Source organism: Homarus americanus, unplaced genomic scaffold (assembly GCF_018991925.1).
Source record: "Homarus americanus isolate GMGI-L3 unplaced genomic scaffold, GMGI_Hamer_2.0 scaffold54443, whole genome shotgun sequence".
Lineage (NCBI taxonomy): Eukaryota > Metazoa > Arthropoda > Malacostraca > Decapoda > Nephropidae > Homarus > Homarus americanus.
Genome location: NW_024750852.1, coordinates 4,011,010 through 4,036,529, shown reverse-complemented (window position 1 = coordinate 4,036,529; position 25,520 = coordinate 4,011,010). Strand labels below are relative to the sequence as shown.

Genomic DNA, 25,520 nt, shown 5'->3' with positions numbered 1-25,520 from the left:
GCGATTCAAAATAGCAAGGGAAAGGTACCTTTTTGATACACGACACAACTCCTCAACGACCATATTTGTTGTCAATAGGGCTGAGAACCAAATTTGGTTAGCTACATTATCTACATAGGCAACAATACCTAATTCTCATTGTCTCGTAAAATTTACTTTATTGTGCTTCTCTCAGTATGACCGTTTCTGTACTTCACTGCCTTGCTTCTCCTGGATGTTTCAACCAGTTTTCGACTTATACTGTACTGTATAAATAATAATGGTTGCCCCTCGTATAACGAGGCCGGCCCAAGGGCCACCTAGGTGTGAATTTGTTTAAGGTGTAGAAGCTGTCGCCAACATAACAACCACACCCTAAGTTAACGAGTTGCATGACCCAGTGTCAAGGAATAGCCCTTCTCGAGAAGACCGGACAACTTAACATCTGCACTGGCTAACCATCCCGGAATACGATCCGCAAATCGATTAACATCCAGGTCCCAATTACTGCTGGGTAGACAGAGGTAAAGAAACTTGCCTATAGTTTCACCCCGCACGTGATTCAACCCGGGTCCGTTCGCTTGCAAGGCGAGCATTTTGACTATTACAGCACATGTCGCCCCCTGTTCTGTTTATTGTATATATATACAAACACGCACAAACACATGACCACGCACAGCATATTGATTTCCTCAGACATTTTCAAACATATGTCCCAAATTTCAAATCAGTCGTTTTATCTTAATTTTGTAAATCAGAGCAGTTTGGCCTACCCAATTATACTGTATATTTGTAGCTGATTGTTTTGTTTGATGTTAAATTAAAAGATTTATTTCCTAAGACCACAATGCACTGTACCGAACAAACAAAACCATGAGCTATAATTATATACTTACCCCACCCGGCCGAGCAGACTATACCGTAAAAATTCGTTTATCCCTAACCTGACCTAACTTGTTATTGTCATAGAAGAAATTTGATTCCTATTCCTAACTAAAAAAGAATCCTATTGATATTGGTTAAAAAAATTCCGAAATACCTATTGGGATAAAAACTAATATTAACCGAATATGCTCCCTTAACCTACCTATAGTGCAGTATAAGCTTGGCAACTGCAGGCATTCAAGTCTCCCTTAGTACCTGAAGTACCCGAATGCAAGCACCAGTCCCATGGCCGTATTTTGGACCTTCTCAATCAACTGAGTCTCTAGCATATCTCGGGGCCAAGTGTACTCTAAAATGAGATAATTTTCTAAGATCTACTACCTTATTTGCTTGACTTACTTTCTTCTCACAGTGGTCCAAGAACTTCAGGTCGCTGGCAACAAACACGCACGGATCCTTCTCACGTTTGGTTTCTTTACTTTTTTACTTTTATCCTCTTCATCACTGATCGGCTCGTTAGCCGCTTGGGCGGTCGGTCACATCTCGGTTACGCTCTGTTGGCAAGTACTGGCTCCTGAATGTATCTGAACCTGCTCCAGTGTTGGTCAAGTCTGGTCTTGAAAGAGCCCAAACTCGGTGCCGTCACAATACTGTCAGGTTGTTCCAAGAAATCACAATTCTCACTCCGAAAAAGTTTGTTTCTCAGTCAATTATGTTTACTCGTCACATTGGACTAATGTGATGCACCTCCTTACTGTAAGTACGACCGAATTATTTACCCAGCCAGTTTAATTTTTAGTCTTTCATGAGATACGCTATCGAAATCCTTGGCAAAGTTTAGGTATATATTATAAATATTGTCACCACTCTACATAATTTATGTCCACTTTAATTGCGTCAAGTGTGCAGATCAACTCATTGTTCTTATACTTGCATTGACTCAATATGTACATTTGATGTAACCAATGGGAACTAGCGCCACAATATTATAAAATGACTATCTATCTATGTGTCTACCTCACTAACCTGGGTGTAATAGTGACGCCGTGTGAGAGAGACAATCAGTGGTGACAGCCTTCGTTTGTTGATCAACCGTTGGGCAGCGGATCGAAGTCGGAGAAGGTGTTTTAGTCTGTCCCACTTACGCCTCGCCAACGATTTCACCTGCCCAGTACAGGCGCCCCCAGCGTACCCATATTTTCAGTTGCTTGATGACGATTTCAACGAAGGTAATTGGTGTTTTCAGCTCCCGGGGTTTCTGTGCACTGTGATAGATGACGACTGCAAAGGGGGAAAAGTTGTTAAGTTGAGTGTATCATCTAAAACACCCATCGTAGATTTATCTCACTTCTGTGTGGAGAAAAATGTGAAATGATGTCCTGTGTGATCTGAACACCGTTGGATAAATGACCATCGATTAAAATCAATACCAACTGAGTCCTCAAAAGAGTTAGGGTAGTTGGAGTAAAGTGAGTTTTATGGACACTACTATATTTGTGGGAATTTTAACAATAGATACGTGTAAATCAGTATTTAATAATGTTGGGATTCGGTTTTATTTATTGGAAACTCAGTTAGTTTGCACATTTTTGCTGTAGTCTTTGTTTTTGATTGACTTAGCTGAAGTGGAAAGGACCCAAAAGCAGAGGCTCTGGCAAATTTGGAATTGGACAGAAATTGCTGATATTTATATAAAATTGACATGAAGCTAGTTAACAGGGATGTGTACAGTATATCAGATAAATTTTGAAAGTAACTCAATTTAGATTTAGTTACTTGTATTCTGGGAAAGGTTAAGGAGAGAGGGTTGCCATTTTTTCTTTGTTGTATCTTGCTGGGATCATTATGGATGTGTTTGTTTTAATAAATAGATTACACAGCTACTGAAAACTGACGCTGAACTTGTAAAAATAAAATGTCCTTATAACATGTCAGATTCTTATTGCCCACAAATGCCCTTCACTCAAGATGCCTGTGGTGGTAAGACTTTTTTATGATAATTATACTATGTATGCCATAACCCCAGTAAACTCCTGTTACCTAGGGCATACAAACCCAGAGCATCTTTAGTTATGGATAAAATGACAACTACTGTACTGTACTGCATTATAGGGTTTGAATGAGGCTGCTGCTGGCCAAGGTGAGAAGGTAGTCTGGGATAAGTGGGTAGACTGGGTCCTGTGAGTGGGGTGAATAGGATTCTAAGAAAGATAAACATATAAATGAGGAAATAAAGTGAAAGGAGTGTTGGGCGGAGAATCAGTCAGGGTTGGTTATGGTGCTCTCAACATAATGAAGGGTAAAAAGACTAAAAATTCAGATGATATTAGAAAGGGGAGATTGACGATATTGGATGATGAGGTAAAGGAGGTACAGTACTGGATGGCTGCCTTTTAGTAAGCAATAGTTTGTATGCATGGTCAGAAAGCATTGTATTGAGTGGTTTATTAAGATGGGTGTACAGTATGGCACTAATGTGTGATATTCGGTTGTAAAAAAACAATGACATAGATCGGATAGAAATGTAGATACTTAAAGTACAGTATATATTCTTTTATTCCTTTAGCAACCAAGATATATTTTATCACATTTATATTGATTACAGGTAAAATATACTCAGCCGGTTTGGTGTTCTTGGGTCCCATTACTCGACTGGACACTACAGAATTCAAGGTCTGAGAAGCAAGTAACTCAACTCAGTACACTGAGACTGTGCAGAGTAAGTGAATTACAAAAAAAAGGATTGAGCCTGTGAGGGCAACTTATATGATAACTGATTTTCATAGTAGATTTAATTAATAATCTGAAATATAGTGTGTGTCTGATATACTGTTTGTAGGATTTTATATGCATCTTTTATGTTATTAAAGGTGAAGTTATCATTATTACATTGTAATCCTATAATTTTTTTCCAGGTCAATATGTGGTGTTCAAGAAAAATTTATTCTGCCCGGTGAGTTACAGGATATAAAAAGTTCTAGTAGCTGTAAATTTCTTACATTAAGCCTATAACAAAAAAGAAGATATGACTGAAAATATTCAGAAATAATTTTGAAATTTGAAGTGACTAGGTGAGCCCATAATTACTTACAATATGTTCTTGAGAAATTGTTTTGTATTCTTAAGTAGCTTGATGCAGGATGGTTGACTGGGAAACTAGTAAGTTAGAACTGCATGCAGGAAGAATGCATGTAGTTGCAAAAGATTCCAGTTCTTTTCCTGTCAATGAAATGTTACAAGATGATGAAACTGAGCTTAATGTGATGGACTTTGTTGAAACCGAGTACAAATCTGAGAAATGTGAAGATTTAGGAATTAGACAAAGTTCATCAGGTAGCCCAGAAAATCATAAACGTATGAGAGTAAAAATCAGCCGCAAAGATTTACACGGCGAGGTAGATAATGAATGTGATGCAAGAACAGACTCTGTATCGCTGACTACAGACCAAGTACAGGTAAAAATTAGGAAGAAAAATAAATTTGCAAAAAATCCTACATTAACAGTGGAACCAAGTAATAATTTAGATGTTTCATTGCATTATCCATATGCAACTTGTTTGAAAAGTCTTTGTGATGAAGTAGGGGATGTTCAAATTCCTTCTTCAGATTCATTTTCAATGAAAATATTTGACCAGCTCCGACAAACTGACGTACATTATCCATATGCATCTCTTCTGGAAGAGCTTCATCAGAATGCCGAAGCTGAGTCCACCAACATTCCGTCCACATTGGAAGAATCGTTTCAACAGGACTCACTGGAGTTAGGAATTGCTGATGTTATGAGAAGTCTCCATTATCCAACTAGAATGAATGAAAATTCAAGCAACTTTGAAGATTCTGCAATAGAGAGCTTTGAGGCACCATTTAGTACTATGCTGTTGGGTATGGTTATGCAACAAAAAATCCAAGATTACGCACGGAACCAATCAGATAAAGTGAATTCAGTCGGTGATTTCAGAGGCATAGGTGAAATTCTAAAGACATCTATGCCTAAGTCACTAGAAGATGACCCTCCTCCAAGTGAACTGCACTCATCTGCTCTCCTTCGAAAGTTATCCCTTTTAGCACAACAGAATCAAGAGATGACAAAAGGAAGCTCTTTTCATGACAGTAGTGATGATGAGCGAGAGCAGATCTTGCTGTGGTCAACATCTGAGTCCTCCCATAGTGAAGATGATGACCTTGAGTGGAAGCCAACAAATTGGAAATCAAAGCAAGTGACAACTGTTGTAAACATTCCCAAAAAACGTAAATCGAGAAGAAAGAAGAAAGGAGTAATTGAAAAACATAATAATGTAAATATGAATGTTCCTAGCTCTTCTCAAGATTATTGTACTAACACAGGACAAAAGCATTCAAGTTCTACAGGAGAATTTGAAAATGAGTTTTTGGGATCACCATCAGTTGCACCATCTAGACTTTTGCAGCTCATTATGGGTAGTGTTCAGAACGATTCAAGGAATATTGTGACAGAAGAATCCCATAGGGTCTCACAAGTAGGAAAGAGGAAAAATAAATCGTGTAGACAAAGTTTACGGCGCAGTAAAAGAAAAACCAAAAGAAAGAGTGTTATCAACAACATCCAGAGAGATAATTGTGATTGGAAAATCAGACTGCAGAATGCAGACAGTAGTTTGAAGAATAAGAGGCAGGTGCAAAATGAAGAAATTTTGTCAGTGATCAATAGTGAAGCTGAAGAAAATGACCCTCTGAACAATCTGTCATGTACAGCAAAAACAAGTGAACCACAGAGTCTCCTGAAGGAATATCTTCTAAAGCCAGCTGGTGAGGAAATTACTCCAATAGAGAGCTGTGATATACCTAAAGTTGAAACAAATTTTTTGTTTAGTCGTTTACTTCAAAACTTTAAAAGTTTAGCTGAATCTAGCCACTCAGATAATAATCCTGAAAGAAGACAAGAAAGTCGCTCAAGTCCCAGTATCTTAAGAGGAATGCTAGTGGGAGGGAACAATAGCAATGAGCTTCAGAGAAAAAATCATGCAGATGAAGAAACACAAGACAGCAAAAACTTCATTGAACACATAAATGTTTCAGCCATTCGAAACTCTCCTTCCCAAGATTCTCTGTTTGATAGCACTGGTTCTCTGTGTAAAGTTAAGTGTGAACAAGAAATCAAAATTGAACTTCAGGATGAAGTGGTATGTAAAATTGAATGTGATGAAGACAGTTTTGAATGCCAAGTGTGTCACCTTCAGTTTTCTTCTGGGATGGATCTCTCCAATCACCAAATACTCTTTCACTGTAATGAAGATCCCCAATCTTCCAGCTCCCACAAATTACTACCGTGTAGTGTTGATGGTTTGCCGAATAATGTGCTTCAGGAGAAATTGCCAGCCTGACAATGGACTTTTACAGTGCATTACTTAACTGTGCTTCCCACCATAAACCAGTTATCTTCTTGCCATGCTGGTACTCCACATGTGCACTGTGCAATATGTACAAATATTTTAGAGTTATAAAGTAAATAGAATTAACTTGGTTATAAAGCCTATAAATATGTATTTAAGTGAAGATGTTAAATTTGTATGTTATGTAAAAGATTCAGAATGTAATGGAAGTGTTTACTGTCTGTGTATGGTACAGCTACTTGGTGTTAAGACTGAGTCCGTCCATAGGAAACAGCCCATGTGTAAGTAAGGTTATCTTTCATTAACGGGCTGTTGTTCAGGAAGTGTGTGCAATTACTAGCTAAAATACATTACTTGTGATACAGAACAAATTGTCATGTCTATCTCAATGAGGTGCAAGGTTAGTTTCTTCCATTATTATATCTGTTGTACTAAAATGAAGTGCTTTCTTTTTTTCTAGGTTGGGTACTGAGATTATATTGATTATTGATAAGTGAAATATACATTTTTCAGATGTCTGTGTGTTAGGGTTATTTCTATAAAGATTTCAGCATTTGTATATTAAAAAAATGCATTTTAGAATTGTTAGAGTACAGATATTTAATAAATTATTTTAATAGTATTGAAAAGAAAAATTGTGAAGAGATATATTTCACTGTATATTTAAGATGGAGTAAGTGATTATAGATATTTGACTTATTGATGCTGTTATTATGCCAAAGAAAATTTATTGGTTAAAAACTATTTATTGTCTATATGTATTGATCTCATCGAGTGCATTGCAATCATGATCCAAGACAGATTATAATGCTCAGATGTACTGTAGGTTTGGTGGCCACTTCTCTGTTGATATATTTTGCTTGAAACTCTTTGTGGTGATTCCAAATATGTTTTAGTATAATTCTAAGGATTTTTGTACAGTAGTATTTATATTATTTGATATGTCCATAATGACAATTTCTAATACAGTATTGTTTTGGGAGAGAAAAAAATAAAAGGTAACAGAGACTGATGAAGAAGATACTAAAGTGCACAGACTCTCATTTTTGGTTCAATATTAGATGTCCTCTGCAAGTTAGGGGCTAATTTTTAAAATCAGAATTACCTTGATAGTTTTTGCTTTTATTGTTAAAGTATTTGGAGTGAACTGTATCAATTTTGAAGTGGAAATTAAAACCTTTGAAACATGAAATTGTTGTAATGGGATGTCTGCAATTATATTGAGAAATTAATATTTTAGCCATTTATAAAGTTGAGAGAATAATATTAAATACATCATAGTACTGTTCTGGTTCTGTGCTTCTCTTACTGTACTGTTGCTCTACACAACTGACTACTGTCTTGGTACATGATATTTCATTTTAAAAATTTCAGTGAAATAACTGGAAGTAAAATATATTGTCCTTCTAAAGTGAGCACATGTGTGTAAATGGGTTAAAGCACACAGTTAAGATTATGTTTTGCTGCAGTTGTAGTGAAAATCTCATGCCAGAAGTTCAAGTAAGATGACAAAACCCAAATTTCTGACCTATGTACCATTCTGCAATAGTTGATATAATGTTCAGTCTACATAACTTAGCCAAAATTGTTTTAGGAAATCTACTTAAATTTGCCAAACATTCGTTTAGACAATCTACTTAAATTAGCCGATACACTGGGAAAATCTTCTTCTTAGCATACAGTATATATTGTATACAGTATAAATAATTAGTTGCTTGGGGGGTGATGTGATTCTGGCTGTTCACTTCCAAGTACTGTACTCTTTCCTGCCTTGTATATCCTGCATTTCCGTTGACCAGTGTACCACAGTTTTTTATTTATTTGTTTTCTTCAGAACTTTTATGTTATGAAAACACTCTTATTTTTGGGCCAGTTTTATACAGTACTGACAATAATTGGAATTCTTCTCTTTCTTCCTAACAATGAGTACGTTAGATATACTGTACAGTACAGTACTTTAATTCTAGGTACAGGTATTCCATTTTTGATGCCATGTATTAACTGGGGTACACTTGTATGTGTTTTTATTACATTAGTCACTCTTGTTGTCACTAGGATTTTTATTATTGTGTAATTTGAGGTTGGTACAATACCTGATTTGAAAATAATGATGTCTTGGAATTTAATTTGGCAATGGATATTTGTGCTTTTGGTAAGATGAATGTTAATGCATAAAGTTATGTCTCTTATAGGCCGTGTGAAAGGCAAGGTGATTATTGTTGTAATTTTTAATTGTGTCAAGAAATTCCTTTAAGAGATGTCATTGCACCTGACATGACCTTCCTGTTCTCAACCTTATCTTGTTACTGTACATTTATTAGTGATATCCCTCCCTTAGATTTACAGAACACTAGTTTTCATGAAATAGCTGTTTCCTGCATATAGATTCTTTTAGTAGCCACTGAACACCTCTCTATGTTAACACTTTGTACTCTTGTCATGAATATATTCTAACACTAAATACTGTATACTGTCTCTTGCTTATCATTCAGTTCATTCATGTAATGCCACATATATCATAACAGTGAAATTCCACTGCAGTATAGGAGAAGAATGAAACAAAATCACTATATATTTTGCTCATATACAGTGCTTTTGTTTTTCAGTGTTTTTTTCTCTTGTAGTGGGATTTCAGTGTCATTCTCACTTATTTACTGCATGTTACCATTTCCACATTAATTCATTGTCATATCTATCATTATATAACCTTCATTCCTCATATTTTAGTATCCAAAAGAAAGGTCTTATCCAAATGTGCACTGTACAGTATTTATGATTGTGTTTAGAGACATTTTCTGAACTTGTGAACCACATCATGTTGCATGTTTCTGCAAATATTTATAGCAGTGCACAGAAATGTACAATAATAGAGCTGTAGAGAGTACTGTGTGTCTATTTCTTGTTAGTAGAGTATACTAATCAGTTATTGCAATAATATCTTCTTTTTGCCATTTCATGTAGTACGGTATATAAAGAATAATATGAGGTATATTCAATAATTTGTCTTCACAGTTTCAGGCTTCCTCACAGTCTCTGATCATAATGGTGATAACACCTGAATATATCATCAAAAGTGTAAGTCTGGAGGAAAATAAATTACAAAATGCCAACTGCCACCTTAGTTGACGGCAGAGGAAAAGATCTTGAAACACTATAAATCTCTTTAACAAGCAACTTGGGAGATAAGAGAATACAAGTGACCACACTTAATATTACTGTACTAGGATATGGTGGTTACCCAACTTTTTCTCCATAAGTTTCAGTATGTACTACCACATAAATTTATGGCCTACAGTATGTGCTATATTTATAGCCAGTTGGGTAAACATATTTTGGCTCTGATGAAGCTAACTGTTAAATAAGGTAATGGCATAATTGATCAAGGTAGATACATAATAGACAATTTCTTAACCAAATGTGGGGATATAGTAAAGTGGAAATCGTAAAAGAAAGAATTCCTTGGGAAATTAAAATTAAGTGGTGCTTATACACTGGAAGTTTAAACACAGTATATTTTTAGGCAGTTTGGCAGGAAATGAAGTAATTGTAGGGCTGAGTGGTATTCCTCAGAGACCAGTGGAGGACTTTTAACATACATGTAAGGCCATATTCCCTGGGTAAGGGAGGATGCAGTCACCATAATAAGGGGAGGTTGTCTTACCCTCAGAGGATATGAGGGTGTGTGCAAGGTTTGCATTCAACTTACTTTTATTGATATTTGTTTTTTATGCAAAACTCATAACTGCATTTGGCAGGATACAGTTAAAAGGGTTTTGATGTTATGATCTTATTATAATTGCCAAGTATCCCATTTATTTTTATTTTTTAGTCAAAATTAAGCATATGTTGGTTTTTTATTATTCTTGTTAATGTGTGGTATACTTAAGTTGAAATTACATTGTTATTGATTCTTATGTCATAGTATAAAATCTTTTATATACACTGTACCTGTATGTATATAACCACTGAGGAAAAAGAATTTAATGTTTCACTTTCCTTACTGGTTATCAGCATATACCTGTACATAGATCATGTGTACCTACAATATATATATATATATATATATATATATATATATATATATATATATATATATATATATATATATATATATATATATATATATATATATATATATAATACAGTACTATTATGTTACTTGCCTATTTCCTATATGATTTTATTAATATAAAACTTCCAGATTCTCTAGTAAGAAGTGCCTATTGTTAGCTTGCTGCTGAAGTCTGTTCGAGAACATTTTATCCTTTTAACCACTTTCATGTACAGTATTGAATGAAGTAAGAGATAATGTCTGGGTAGGCATTGTTAAGGAAGAATGTAGTGTGATGAACTACAGTATAATCATGTATTGAGATTGAACTTTAATAATAGAAAAGGTATGTTTTAATTTATCTAAATTATTTACTTGCACCTCTGCATTAGATCTCCCTCTTTTATAGTTAAATCCAATATAAGGTAAAGAGCTGTATTGTACTATTAATCAGTTTCACTGCTGTTTATCTGTCCAGTGCTTTTCTTTATTCTACACTTCTGCCTTAAACACTTTCCAAGTGTGGATGTCTTGTTCTTACTACTAAGTACAATAAAAAAAATTCTGGGCTAGAAGGCCTATTACAGCTGTTGATCAGTCATCCCTTATTATAGAAGCATTCAATAACTAGTGGGTAATCAAATCCCTGTGGCAGAATTCTTGTCTACTTTAGACTGATTCTCACCATAAGTATACATTTTGTTGTAGGAGGGAATCCAGTCCTACTTTACAAATTCCGTAATGTAAAATGTGGATCAAGAACCATTCTCTCGTGAGACAATAATTGCATCACTGAACTTCAGTCAATGGAGTTTACTGTATTTCTTTTAGTTTTGTTAAAGCTACATTTGCAACCCTTTAATTAGGTATAATGAAATATAATAAAATACAATTTTAATAAGTTTTAAGTCTGAATAAGCCATCAAATTTATTACATGTTGGATATCCCTTATCCGAAATTCCCAAGTCCAAAATGCTCTGAAATCCGAAAGTCTATTTCATTATATTTATGGTAGATAATAAACTGAATATGGCAGATATGATAATTTTTACTAGGGTAAGTATGTATGTGTAATGAATAAAGGTAAGACATAGGCTGCTTAGCGCCTCAGAGTCAGGCGTCATGGCTATGCCAAACAGACGGTAGTGATTGCTTACCGTTCTGGGTCTTTTGTGTACATTTTATCATATATTTTATAACCAAAATGATTTAATTATATTTCATAAAACTACCTGCAGAATATATGTATCCATAAAGCTGTAAATGAAATATAAATAAATTTTGTGCACAGACTTGGGCCCCATCCCTGCTGGGTGAGCTACTGCATTATACAGGTTCTGTATACTGGATATAGGTATTACAAAATCCAAAAATATCCCAAATCCGAGACCCTTAAGACCCCAAGCATTTTAGATAAAGGATACCCAACCTGAAATAGACTAGCATTCCCTTCATGTAGCACTGAAGACACATTCATTACTTTGGTATAAAAATTTTATGAATTTAAATCACTATTTTTTAATTGTTAATATACTGTAGCTCATGTAGAATCTCCTAACATCAGGAAAACCGAGTACATATTTCACTTTTTATACAGTGTTGCTTGTCATAGTCTCTCACTACACCCATTTTTCTTTCCCAGTATAGAGGATTTTAAGGAAAAAACTAAAACATTCAACCAAGTTCAATCTCAATACAGGAGTTAAGTACCATCACATTATTTTATATTGTTTCTTCAAGTCGTTTTGGATGAAACAATCATTCACTATAAGATGAGTGATGTTCTAGTGACTGTGCTGTAGGTGTATCTCCACATCCCTCTGGAAACCCTATGTAAAAATTTTCCTATTGATCCTAATACACCATTCAAGATGCCATGTACTTTGAGAAGTGAATTTAGTGTTTATATTGCAGAGGCCTTGATTGTTAAGCATATCCAAATTATATCTTGGCAAACATTTGCACTGTCACATTAAAGACTTTGGCAATACACAACTAAGCAGATTTAAGGAGATTTTGCTGTTATGGTCTACAGTCTTCTTCCTGTGGTAACAATAGACCAGCTGCTGCTTTGTGCCAACACACTAATAGTTGCATTTTTACTTGTTATATCCAAGGAACAACAGCACAAATGTATTTTTTTCTTAGATTTATATTTACAAATGGTTGTTATCTTCCTTGCCATGTTCAGCATTTATATGACTGAAATGTGTAGTACCTAATGTTCAGCTGCAGTTCATTGTTTAGATATCAGATTTATAATAGTGCAGATTTATTTGTTCACAGTAGGTCAAGACACAATAGTTGTAGAAATTAAAGTACAGTATTTAATGTTGTTGAAGTGTTTTATGAATTGTATAACAGTATTCATTTACCTTTGTGTTTTTCTTTTCCTTTATTTATTAGTAGAACCAAGAGTGATGCTTCCATTTACATATACCGTAGAGAAAAAATCCTGACCCACTCTCCTGGTACCGAGCAACATACTAATACGCCACCATGAGCTGTGACAACATACTGATCCACCATGATGCTAATGACAACATACTGATCCACCATGATGCAACTAACAACATACTGATCCACCATGATGCAACTGACAACATACTGATCCACCATGATGCAACTGACAACATACTGATCCACCATGATGCAACTGACAACATACTGATCCACCATGATGCAACTGACAACATACTGATCCACCATGATGCAACTGACAACATACTGATCCACCATGATGCAACTGACAACATACTGATCCACCATGATGCTAATGACAACATATTGATCCACCATGATGCTAATGACAACATACTGATCCACCATGGCAGGCTGTGCTGATTAGCAGTTTCCGGGAGAAAAGTTATTTTACACGTCCATTTGCCCAGCGGACAAGTTAATATTTTGAGAGGAAAATACTCGGACAGGAATTTTTCAGGATGCTGCGTGACCCCACCTTGCCGTACATGTTTAACCATTTAACCAGTAGCTCTACTCACGGTAATAACTATGGCCCGGTGAGTTTTTCAAGGAACAGGTATGAACCATTATCTGCCATACTTGGGACATGGGGGTTACCAGATATGGTGTTTTTCTGGAATTTGTAGTGCTAGGCCTAAAATGAACAGTAAGACCTCTGTAGCTGGCTGCAAATCTACTGTTCAGATTTCTAGATTTACCACTGAAAGTAACTTTACCTGTATTGTATTCCAGGATAAACCATTGACATAAGAGCTTGGAACAGTACTGATGAAATAACTGCCCAATCACTTGACAGACTCTGAAATGGACCATGAAATTTTATTTAACCTAATGAAATGAAGTCCAAACAAAGCAGTCTTTAAATATGGCTTTGGTAGGTAATAAGTGTTCGGTGCTACTATAGCGTGCAATCTACAAGATATTTAGCTAAGTTTAGATTAGGTTAGGTTAGACTAAAGATATCTTTGTAGACCGCATGCTATAGTAGCACCAAGTGGTCTATATTCATAATTTATGCAGAAAATAAGAGGAAAATTCAAAATGTAAATGTAAACAAAAAACCTTTATTAATATCATAACTATCTCTACCACTTACTTAAAAACAATCTGGCACAGGGCCTTTGTGTTTAGCATTGCATGACCCTTGGCTGTGGCAAGAATGATCTTGGTGTTGGATTCGCAAGTAAACCTAACCTAGGGCCTTGTGTTGTTCCCCTTGAAGCTGCTGTGCCTGCACGTGCTGATATTCTTCCTCTTCCTCTACCTCTACCTCTACCAGATGCTGCTGCCTTACTTCTTGAGGCTGCATGTCGTGAAGTTTTAGCTGGACTTCCAAAATCACTGATGTCTGTCTCTCCTCCACTTCCTTTTTTAGCACGCTTTCTTTGTCTTCCTCCTCCAGCTCCATATCCTTTTCTGCGTTTGAATCTAAAAAATAGACTCAATTACTTCTAAAGATAATTTACCATGTACCGTATCATTATATATCCATAAAATAAAATAAATAATTTGAATTCTGAATGAGGAATTTCAAGCAGATTCCTTCAAAGATTTCAGTAATGACAACAATATTTAATAATAATAATACTCCTTCTGTCCATCTCACCTCACCTATTCTAACTACATGATTATTCCAGGTCAGCAAAGTATCATTTAACAATTAGTCCTTTTACATATTATTTCACTCTCAAGCTGTATCAATCCAAATTCAATCTGTCTCATTTCACATTCTCTACAACAACCGACACCAACAGCCAATGTTAGCGTCCACTGGAAAGGAAATAATGAGACTTTTTTATTCTGTGCTTACATTTTACAAGCATTCTGTACTTACAGAAGACCACAATATACTATACTTAAGAGTACTGGTACTGTGCTTATATATTTACAGTACTTCCTGCTTTTAAGTGTGATTTCTGTCCACTTGCCTGGATGGTATATGTAAAACTTCTCTACATGTTGAAACTACATCATGTTCCACTCGTTTCCTGTTGTACACACGTTCCCACAAATTTATCCTACAACTTCCACTCTTCTGTCCCTCCTAACAATTGTTCATGTCTCATCAAAATAACCTTTTTCATCTTTCCCATAATAACATTGTACTGGACCACATCTTCCCCATCATTTTCTTAACCACAAACTAAAATGGTGGCACAATTAATGTGCCTGCATACCTCAACCAACAATGATTTAATACCACAGTTTTGCTTTGTCGCACAGAAAGGGTTATTGCATTGTGCCATGATTACCATAAATCAAGCTTTTAAATATAATGACACTTGAACATACAAAAAACCTAGCTTTTAATGTAGGGATATATAAACTAATAAAGCCAACCTTTTAAACGTAAGAGTACTGTACATGATCTACCGGGCACTAAAAATACAGCTTTTAAATGCACTGATATATTATCTAAAGAAAACAGTTTTTAAATGTAAAGACAAATAAACTAACTTAATTCAGTCTTACCCTCTGCCAAATCTTCTGGCAGGACTTCCTCTTGCCATATATGAAGAGGTAGTAGGGACAGGTGCACTAAATGAATTTAACCATCCAATAGAGTTACCATCATCTTCGTCAAAGGTGGTATTACCTGTATTAAACGATCCTGATTCTGCTCGATCACTCAGAATTACTGTAATATCATAAAACATATTTAGTATAGTCTTAATAATTTACAGGTTATTTAACTTCAACCAAAGATAATTTCTACAGGAACCTTTCCCAATCACAACTGCTTATGAATAAAATGATAATAGTTTTATGTATGATACTAATTAGGAATTAACCTTTTAACTACAATAGTACCAATGTTAGTACAGTATGGCTACAGCAGTATACTATAAAAGTACAACTCATTTAAAAATCCCACAGTGCTGCCTCAACTCGGACAATTGTTTCAGCCACTCGAACCCTCACTATTATTCATGTCAAAAAGGGCGGTACAACAACTTCATGAGACGCGCTGCAAGAGAAAATCCTGATTATTATGTTGACCTGACGAGCTGGAGGATACCGAGAGTACTTGCAGATATCCCCAAGACATCAACCTAGTGATAGTGCTATGTAAAAGGCAGAGACAGCCCACCCCAGGCTATTTGGAATTGGATTTTTTCTAATATTATTTTGGATGCAAGCTTGTCCGTTTGAACCCTAAAACAATATGCTCATTAAACCAAATTTGTATTCATTGGTTACTAGCTCAGCTGAACCTACCTGTACTTGTTACAAAGCATTCAACAAACTTACCGAGCTTCTGAGCAGCATATCTTTGTGTGACCTCCAGTAGTGCAAAACCATATTTATCATAATTGGCCTTAGTCACATGAGGGATTTTGAGCATTTCTTCTTCACTTTCGGGCAATGACCTGGACATCAATCTGATTGAAAAAATATGAATCAGATCTTTATATCTTTACATACCCCATATTTCCCACTGAAAACCAGTACCGTACTGTACAGTATATTGAATGATTTAACAAGTTACAATTTTGCACAATAATACTCGATCCAGCTCTCTTGTTAAATCAGGGGTCAACTGTACATAATAAGAGATGTTTTTATGCCTATTAATAGTTATAATGGCATGATAATTAAATGAACACAATGACTAATGTAAGTGCACAGAAATTTCACTTGTAAATTATATACCTGAGGGCGGCCAAATTGATGATGTTGATGTAGTTGATACCCTTCGCAGCTGCAAGAACCTTTACAGTTTGAAGAAGAGATGCATAACAGTCATTCTGTAACATCTTCATTTCCTCATCACTCTCAGGTAATGCATTAACCTCTGCTCGGCTCTCAACACTAGTAGTGCTCTTCATCTCTATTTCAAACTGTTTATAAAGCCATATATGAAAATTCTAGGTGTATGTACTGTATGTATGTATATGTTGGGCTCAGAAACCAAAAAGCGACCACAGCTCATTGTGGTTGTTTGAAAAATAACCAGAAGCAAGATTTTGCTATAGGTTAGGTTAGTTTGGATTGGGTTAGGGTAAAATCCAAACGCAAAATTTCGCTTTCTGGTTATTTTGAAAACAACCACACCGCGTTGTGGTAGCTTTTCGGTGTCTTAAAAAACATATATACTACATATGTAGAGTATGTACTGTACATAATGAGAACTATAAAAGAATTTCTCAAATGAAACTATATCAAATTTCACAACAATAATAAAAATAAAATAACTTATCAAATACCTTAGCATTAGGGTTACTGAGGAACTGCTGGCACTTAGCCCCAGGTCGTAAGTAAGCACATGCCATTTCATCTCTAAATACCACCATGTCTTCTTGCAAGTAACCCTCCAGTACCAGCCGCCTGAAGAGTCGTTCTGCATCATTCCTTGCCCATGATTTTCCAATTCCATGCAGGGAATGTCGATTATGTCCTAATCATTATACAAGTATTGAGGAAAATGTTTAGTGCTAACAAATTAAATACACTATTTTACTATACAGTAAGACCTGAACAATTTATATTTTTTCACACCCTCAGAAGCCTTTTCTAACATTTAACATAAGGTTATACATTTGCCATTAAGCTATCACTAACTTACCATTCTCCATCACTTTTTTAATTTCGGAGCCTTTAAAGATGTCAACAAAATGGATGAGAGTTAAGTTGTTTGACCATTTTCCACCTGTACATAGCTGCTGTACGGCCTGAAGAATTGCACGACTTTCACTTGTAACATCTGCTAGTGAATAAGATTCCTGATAAAACAGAAAAAATTTTATGGTAATAAATGTGAAAATAACTTCATATACTGTACTAGTAATCTCTATGACCTAACACACTGAAGACACACACTGGTATGTTTGTTACAAAGGTTTAAAGTGAACTTGACTGCTTCTACTAGATCAATATAAATATGGGTGCTTCATCATATAATCACAAGAGCAACTGAATGTGCTTAAATGCTTCCAGTAAAAGCAATATAAAACTTTATATTTTGCTGATAGGATATTTTCTTAAAACCAAAATAATTTTAATTCTCATACCAAAGAGCCTTAACAATTAAAAGTTAAGGTTAAAATTAATAGTAAATAGTCAGTGACAAGGAACTAATATTACTGTACAGTACTGGCATAATACAGTATTGGATTATATTTGAGTACACATACTGTACAGTGGTCCCTCGGTTAACGAACACAATTCGTTCCACAGAGTCGTTCATTAACCGAATCCATTATTTCAATGGGATATTAGGTAATTTGGTTCCAGCTCACAGAAAAGTACATACAAAGTATAAATAAAATGCAGCAAAGTACACTTACTCTGAGGTGTGTATGTAAATGTTGCTGGTTGATGATGATGATGGGAATTAGAAGTACAGTAGGGGGTGGAGGAGGAGAAGGGAAAAAAGAAGGAAGTGGGGATGGAGGAGAAATTGCCTTTCTTTGGACCCATGCTTGATGCAACAATTTCACCAATAAAATTTTAAGTTCACTAGCTGTAATTACAGATTACTGTATTTTATTTAAATCAACACTGCACTGTGCTATATATTATCAATATGTTAACTAAATTTTAAAATGAATAATAATTTTAATATAAAAAATAAAAAAATATTAAAGAGCACAACTTTCTTGATATTTACTCCACTGGAAACGAATGTAAACATAGAACCAATTACTGTACTATTGGCGGACTAGCTGATCAGCTGATGCTCACAACAAAACGTGTTTGTCGTAAGGATTTCGCTAATCGAAGTTTTGTTCGTTAACCGAATTGAAGATCCTTGTGGGAGCTAATTCTTTAACCGAATTTCGTTAATCGAACCGTTCGTTAACCGAGGGACCACTGCATATCATTTTGTGCCTTTAACAATTTGCAGGAGACAATAAAATATCAAACTTTAGGAACATGACAATCTTAGTTCATTGTCTGCTGACATTGTACAAGCTTGTTTCCTAGCTCACTTCTGTTTTTGCATATGATCTGTATTGTGCAGTACTGTACCAGGATACAATCAGCCAAGAATACAGTTAAAGCAGTGCTAAAGCAATGTTAAGATGTGAAAAGTGATTACAGTTACATATACTGTACTGTAAATTCAGTAAGTTTGAAAGTACCATATGTAGCAGAGTGGATAGTGTATGCCTAATGTATGCTAGTGTGTAGTGTGTACAGTATACAGTGCATGTACAATCCCTCCTCCATGTAAACAGTCCCGAGCTTTGTTACAACGTGATCTCATCTGCCCTCGCTCATGAAGAGTTCTCAGATGTCATGAGTCAGAGATCCATGAATATATAAAGCAACAAATAAATGTTTATAGGCCAAAGTAACTTACATAATTTCTGCAACTATCACAGGCAGTAGCTTGGTTACTCTTGCAGCTATCTCGGCTGAATATTTCACCAAAATAATTTAGAATCTGTGTACGTCGGCAGTCCATCTTATTCTCACAATACGCAACCATCCGCCACAAGTTATCAAGGTGAGTTTTTCTAGCTTGCCAGTTGTCTTTGTCCACTGTAAAAAAGAGGTAAAATTTTATATAATTATCTATATGCCATGTTTATAAAAATTTATAACTGACACAGTTTGCGCTACACCCCCTTACCTGAAATTTCTGGAGAAAAGAAAGAATTGTGACATTTATAGATCTATAAAATAAATCTGGGATGTACACGTATCCCCCCGTTTAAAATAGGGTTGCGTGCATGAAAACCTTAACGTAATTTGAATTAAAGTAAATAGTGAGCCTTTTAGCGTGGGTTTCTGTGGAGTACGTTCCTGGCCTGTACGACACAGACATGTTACACAGAAAAAACAATTCTACACTTATTAAATAATAAAAAAAAATATTAAACAACATTCACCACCTTAATAATAACAAGTCTGGTAGTCATCACCGTCTCCTCCAAGGTGGGAGAGTCAGCAGATGCTTCCTCTCATTTCCAAAGTTAACAGTTAGACTGATCACTTCAGTCACCAAAACATAGCAAAATCACTCTCAAGGCTGCCCTTCATATACCAATACCATACATTATATATATATAAAAAAGTCACATGAACATCACAGAACTCACTTTCAATCAACTTCCTGAGGCGATGCATATCTTGGTAACTATAGTACAGGATACAGTCTGCTTGATCACCGTCCCGACCAGCTCTCCCTGACTCCTGGTAGTAGCCTTCAATACTTTTTGGTAATGAGAAGTGTAATACAAAGCGCACATCTGGTTTATCAATTCCCATACCAAAGGCAATTGTTGCACACACAACCTGCAAACAAAATCATCAAAATGTAATAAAAATTATACTTAGTGCAGTTTCATATCCAAGAGCCAAAATGTTATAAGAAGATTTTTCTTTTTAGTGAGCAATTACTGCATTCGTTTCATCACATATTCTTGAAAATTAAAGTTAAATTGTTAAAAAATGGGCCATTCCAACATCAGAAAGCACACCTATTATAGTAAGCTCAATACTCACCCCAGTCCAAGAGAGGAAAAAATAATAAATGGGATGTCAGAGTGTCTTAGAATAAGACTAGTGCCATATCAGAGCAACTTCACTCTCACAGCTTTTCCTACTGTCATGGAGATTAATGGAGGTACCAGGTATGTCCTTCTGACGTGAAGTTTGGTGTAAGAGAACATACTAGGTTAAGTCCCTCTGACTGAAGGAGTTAAGAGCAACAGTTGATGCAGGGTGGCCAAAATCAGGAGCAATACAAGCTCTACCTTCATTTGCTGTCATTTTTTTATTTCTAATTGCCCTAGTCTATTTATTTGCTCTGCTGTGGTGTTCCCCTTTCAACAACAAGGTCCCAAGATATTCCTGGCTTATCCCTGTCATTTTACATAACCTAGAACTAAACACAAAATATTTAATGACTGATAAACACTAACCTTGAACTTGTCATTGATCCACTGTGTCTGAGCAGAAACTCTCTGATTGTCAGTTAATCCTGCATGATAACTCACAGCCTGCAAGAGGAAGTTAACATGTAGTATATTCTTCACTGTTTCTTAAACATCAATGTCATCCAGATCTGCCATATACATTTTTCTTTACTCAATAACAATGTTTCAGTAAGGACATTTTTCATGAGAGTACCGTATACTAATCAAGGAAGAATATTCAAAAGTACCTTGATACCAGCTTTTGCAAGGTCATTGGCGGTTGTATCACACTCTTTCCGAGACAGGCAATAAATAATACCCGACTGGTTTTTGTATTTGCTTTTTATGAGAGTAGCAATTTCATGACATAGTGATTTCCCCTTCTTTGGAAGCACTGAATACTTGAGGTTAGATCGGTTGAAACTGCTAAGGAACCTGAGGGTGAAAGAGTGATTAACGATTCATGCTCAAGATGCTTAAGTATATAAAATTCATGATTAGGGTTAAATTTATAGTAATCATAATTACTTCACAATGGCTGTTACATATACCCAACAATGCTTTAAGTATACAGTATATAAACTCTGTACCTACAACAGTATACAGTAAAGAAATTCACAATGAAAAAAGGACAATTAAAGCAATTTTATGCAATTAATGGAGTAAACAACATGGTATTCAGTCACCAGTGTACAAGCTGCCCCCCAGCCTTCCCTTTAGATTATTTCTTTGAGCCTTAGATCAGTCCCTCTACAGTGATGGACAAAAACACTAACACAGCTTCAACAAGTTCCTTGACAGGTACCAAGAAGAGAAGTAACCTGACTACCTTCAATGACCTCGATATAAATACAGTACTGTACCGTATATCTTTTCCAGTACAACTACATCAAAACTACACTAAACGAAAGCTCACATAATGAGGCATTCCTGCACTGGACTGCACATGCTTACTGTACTTGATATTAGTCAACAGTGAAGACATTTTACCATTTTGGGTCAGAAAGTCCAAGCTGCTTTAGAATATCTACTCTGACTCGAGGTGTTGCCGTGGCTGTAAGGGCAATGAATGGTACTCCTGGGAAACGTTGACGGAGGACATTTAACTTCTTATAGTCAGGTCTGGAAAAATAAAACATCAAGATATTACTTACCAGATACAGACACAAAGGGTCCTCATTATAGGTCGGTAATGTGTTCCAGAGAAAAGCGACCTACGGTGAAATGTTTTATAATGAGGAATTTTCCCTCATAAGAATCAAAGTAATTAGGGATATATGCATTCCAACATGTACAGTAACACCCCTTGAAAGCTCAGCATATCACTTTACAATGGGGTCATTATAACATACTGTACTGTAGAGTATTTGATATGAAGATATATTCCTAACAATATTATCTGTTACCTTTGAGTGGTTTATGAGTGGCTCTATTTGGCTACTTGTACACTAAGACAACTGTTTAATGTACAGTATAAACCAGGGAATAGGCAGATGTATAATACATTACAATATTATTTATTAAGTGCTCAAATACACTACAATATAATTTACTAGGTGCTGAACACAGTTGTTGTGATAAACACCAACCATCTTGAGCAGTGACAGCAGAGGTCCATTGACTTAACTCCTTTTTTTTATTATTTTCTGTGAGGTTCTGTCTACACTGGAGTATTGATTAAATAATGAAATATGGAGTCCTTAAAATAAAGTAGCAGCAACTTCACTTCAGTGACTTGGGTAGATAATGGAAACCAAGCTAGGAGAATAATTAGGTCAAGTGAAGGAAGTCAACTGATCAAGGTCCTGGTGCTTATAAAAAAGAAAGAGAAAAAAGAAAGAACTTGATATATGATTGACCTCACATAGAAAGGATGGAGTAAGGTTGAGAGGTATTTGGTACAAAGATAGACAGGTAGCTATTGTGCAGCCTTAATATAACAAAGTCTAGAATATCAACATATTTCAATAGAATATGGAGAGGAAGTTAGTGATATGAAAAATAAAAGGGGAGTAAAATTATAGATTGTTAGGAAAGCCAAACAAAAATCTCACCTGAAGTCATGTCCCCACTGTGACACACAATGAGCTTCATCTATGACAAATCTGGACAGCTTCTGACGTTGATAAAGAGTCTCCAAGGTGTTACCAAATTTCTGACTTGCACTAATTTTCTCAGGTGTAACATAGAGAAGCTTAACACCTGAAAAATTAATAAAAAACAGCAAATTACATTTCTCACAAAAAATAATCATGAAATAAGCAACTAACCATTGTAATAATAAGTGAATTTTAAGACGAAATATTTCCTTGATTCTGGGAGAATATACACCATACTGCGTAATGGAAAGGCAGACAAGTGAAAATCTTTAAGATCACATCTATCTGGCCCCAATAAGGATGACAAGATATCAAAGAGGACAATGTAAGGAAAGCAAGTTGTTGGAGCTTCAAAGACTCAAAATTGAAATATGAAAGAAGTAAGTGTTAAAAGAATTTGCACACAAGGGGAGGGTGTGTCTGGGATAAGTAACAGAATGATGTAAGAGAGTGAGATAACCTATAAAGTAATTGCAAGACTATATGTATCACTGAGAGTGAAGTGAGTATTATAAAAAGAGCTCCGTATGTGGCTGACATAGAGTACAGTAACAGGGTGATAGTGTATGAATGTTAAAGGAAAAAAGAGAGAGAGAGAGAGAGAGAGAGAGAGGAAAGAGCAAAGAGAAAGTCGAGAGCTAATAGAGAAATAGGAGAGTGAAAGTAGAAGTGAGGGAGAGAATGTTGCACAATGAAAGAGAAAGTAGGAGAAAGTTAAAGAAAGAAGAGATGAAAAGATAAAAGAGTAATGGAGAGACAGTGAAAGACATATAGATGTTGCCCATACCTGAAATCTCTTCATATATTTGCAGTTGTTTTTGACAGATGTTACTCTATTAGCAAGGCTTTAGGCATTACAGTTGCCCGTCCAAGACCTCACACATCATGCTTACCTATATCTCGCCTCATTAATTCAGTCATAATAAGACCTTCCTCTTGATACTTAATATCTCCCGACAAATGACCCGCAGGAATCTGGAGCAAAAAGATTACAACATTATACTGTACCATGAGAGTAGTTTTCATACACAACGCTTACAACACACACACACACACACACACACAAAACAGACTCTAGATGCAAAATTATGTGTGTGAGAGGTAGAGTAGCATAGGGAAGAATTATCACTGACACATTCTTCCACCGTGAAGCAGTGTGTCCCCACCACACATCGCAGGCTTCTTCTAGAAACTCTAGTTTTCTCCTGTTCTAACACTGGACAAATAAGTTCATTTCTTGTTCTCCATTTTCTCATCCAATTACCAGTATCTAAAATGTCTAAAACTACCTACTGCATTTATAAAATAAATACCGTATATACATGTGTGATAATTCACACATATATGAGTACATGCCTGTAGCTTCCTCCTCTAGCTGGGATAGGGGGGTAGCGTAATGAGGAATTCTAAAAAAAAAAATAATTTAAAACCAATTTTATGATAATAGATATATAACACTGCACTTACATCAAGTGAGGCTAATTTTTGTACTTGGTCCTGTATGAGCGACTTTAGTGGTGAAACAACAATGGTCACACCCTCTGTCACACATGCTGGCAGCTGTGATTATGAAAAGTAATTCAAATTAAATATCTACATGTAAATAAATTTTCATTACAAATCCAATCTATTCTCTATCATCCCCAAGCACTTTAGACCACAACTAATGGATATGAAATATTTGCAGAAAATACATGTATGAAGCAGAACCCTGTATAACTGTAAGGTTGCAGTCCTGTAAAATACAAAGTTGTTGGAAATCATATTAGGTGAACAAAAAGATTAAGATGAGTGAAGAATAAGACATGGTGCAGTACAAGTAGGACATTCTTTATTTGTACTGTACAGTAAGTAAAGAGGCCAGAATGGGACAAAATTTAGATAGCAGTGTTTCTCTTCTTGATATCAATGAACCAACTATAGTGATTTTCATTATACACAAAGTGTAGCTTTAATGATGCACACTTGCAACTAAATAATACACAAAATATACCATAATAAATGCTAAAGTAGTCTATGCTTGAACCTATGTTCTTCTCCCAAATAACAGAAATACAGACCTGCTGCATGTTGCCACTGCTAAACAATATTTGTAATTAAGAAAACATTACAGCTCATGATTAAAAAACAAGAGAAATCATTCCACTTGCAAATACTTTGGTGATGCTGGTGTGTTATAGTGGCAATATTGGTGGTGAGTGCAGGGTGATCCAAAAAATGGGTGAGCGAGTGAGTAGCTAGTGTGACTGTGTTATCTAGGAATTTTGTGTTACTCAAGGTTATACTGTAGTGCAAAAATGAATAGAAGGAGAGAGAGGGAAGTTCATTCAGGAAATGGCATGATGGGGTAGAGAACATCCTAGAAATGAGGGGGATGGACATTCAGAAAGTAATGGATGATGTAAATTACAACATACTTTTGTACCATAGCAATGAGTGGTCTAAGGGTATGTGGCAGCACTAAGAGTGAACAGATAACAGCAAATAGAGAGACAGTCTGAGTTTGCTCTTAGTTCTGGCCACCAAGTAATATAGTGGGAGAGGGTCATAGCGAGACTGGACAAAATTTAATACTGGCCACAAAAACACTAAGGATCTTACCTGATAACACAAACTTTTTCCTCCTCCAGTTGGCATGAGCACAAAGCAATCCTTGCCCAATAATGCAGCATTAATAACTTCCTTTTGGTTCTCTCGGAACTTTCGAAGACCAAAGCGTTGGTGGAATATCTGTGTAAAATAAGAGGACAAAACTCATGTCAGTTGCTTGAAATAATGCAATCT

At 35.6% G+C, this 25,520-nt stretch overlaps 2 protein-coding genes across 6 annotated transcripts in view; one reads left to right on the top strand and one right to left on the bottom strand.

The window, feature by feature from the left end:
* Positions 1-1,513: 1,513 nt before the first annotated feature.
* LOC121854369 lies at positions 1,514-12,659 on the top strand. Its single transcript, XM_042348993.1, has 3 exons — positions 1,514-2,093; positions 3,470-3,583; positions 3,780-12,659. The coding sequence occupies exon 3, from the start codon at positions 4,005-4,007 to the stop codon at positions 6,222-6,224; it is 2,220 nt and encodes a 739-aa protein (XP_042204927.1). The 5' UTR covers positions 1,514-2,093; positions 3,470-3,583; positions 3,780-4,004; the 3' UTR covers positions 6,225-12,659.
* The window catches only part of LOC121854367 (Bloom syndrome protein homolog), a 26,078-nt gene continuing 13,169 nt past the window's right edge, over positions 12,612-25,520 (bottom strand). For 3 of the 5 annotated variants that reach the window (XM_042348988.1, XM_042348990.1, XM_042348992.1), the window contains 15 exons: positions 25,338-25,466; positions 24,204-24,296; positions 23,630-23,711; positions 22,692-22,839; positions 21,628-21,759; positions 20,886-21,072; positions 20,644-20,721; positions 19,819-20,014; positions 19,077-19,258; positions 17,337-17,493; positions 16,978-17,168; positions 16,424-16,611; positions 16,022-16,152; positions 15,242-15,407; positions 13,818-14,197 (listed from right to left, as the gene is read on the bottom strand). In XM_042348988.1, the coding sequence (XP_042204922.1) occupies positions 13,897-14,197; positions 15,242-15,407; positions 16,022-16,152; positions 16,424-16,611; positions 16,978-17,168; positions 17,337-17,493; positions 19,077-19,258; positions 19,819-20,014; positions 20,644-20,721; positions 20,886-21,072; positions 21,628-21,759; positions 22,692-22,839; positions 23,630-23,711; positions 24,204-24,296; positions 25,338-25,466 (2,361 nt within the window). In that variant the 3' untranslated portion in view covers positions 13,818-13,896. Of the gene's footprint in view, positions 13,569-13,817; positions 14,198-15,241; positions 15,408-16,021; positions 16,153-16,423; positions 16,612-16,977; positions 17,169-17,336; positions 17,494-19,076; positions 19,259-19,818; positions 20,015-20,643; positions 20,722-20,885; positions 21,073-21,627; positions 21,760-22,691; positions 22,840-23,629; positions 23,712-24,203; positions 24,297-25,337; positions 25,467-25,520 lie in introns of those variants that run through there. The other 2 variants (XM_042348989.1, XM_042348991.1) reach the window with 2 other exon arrangements.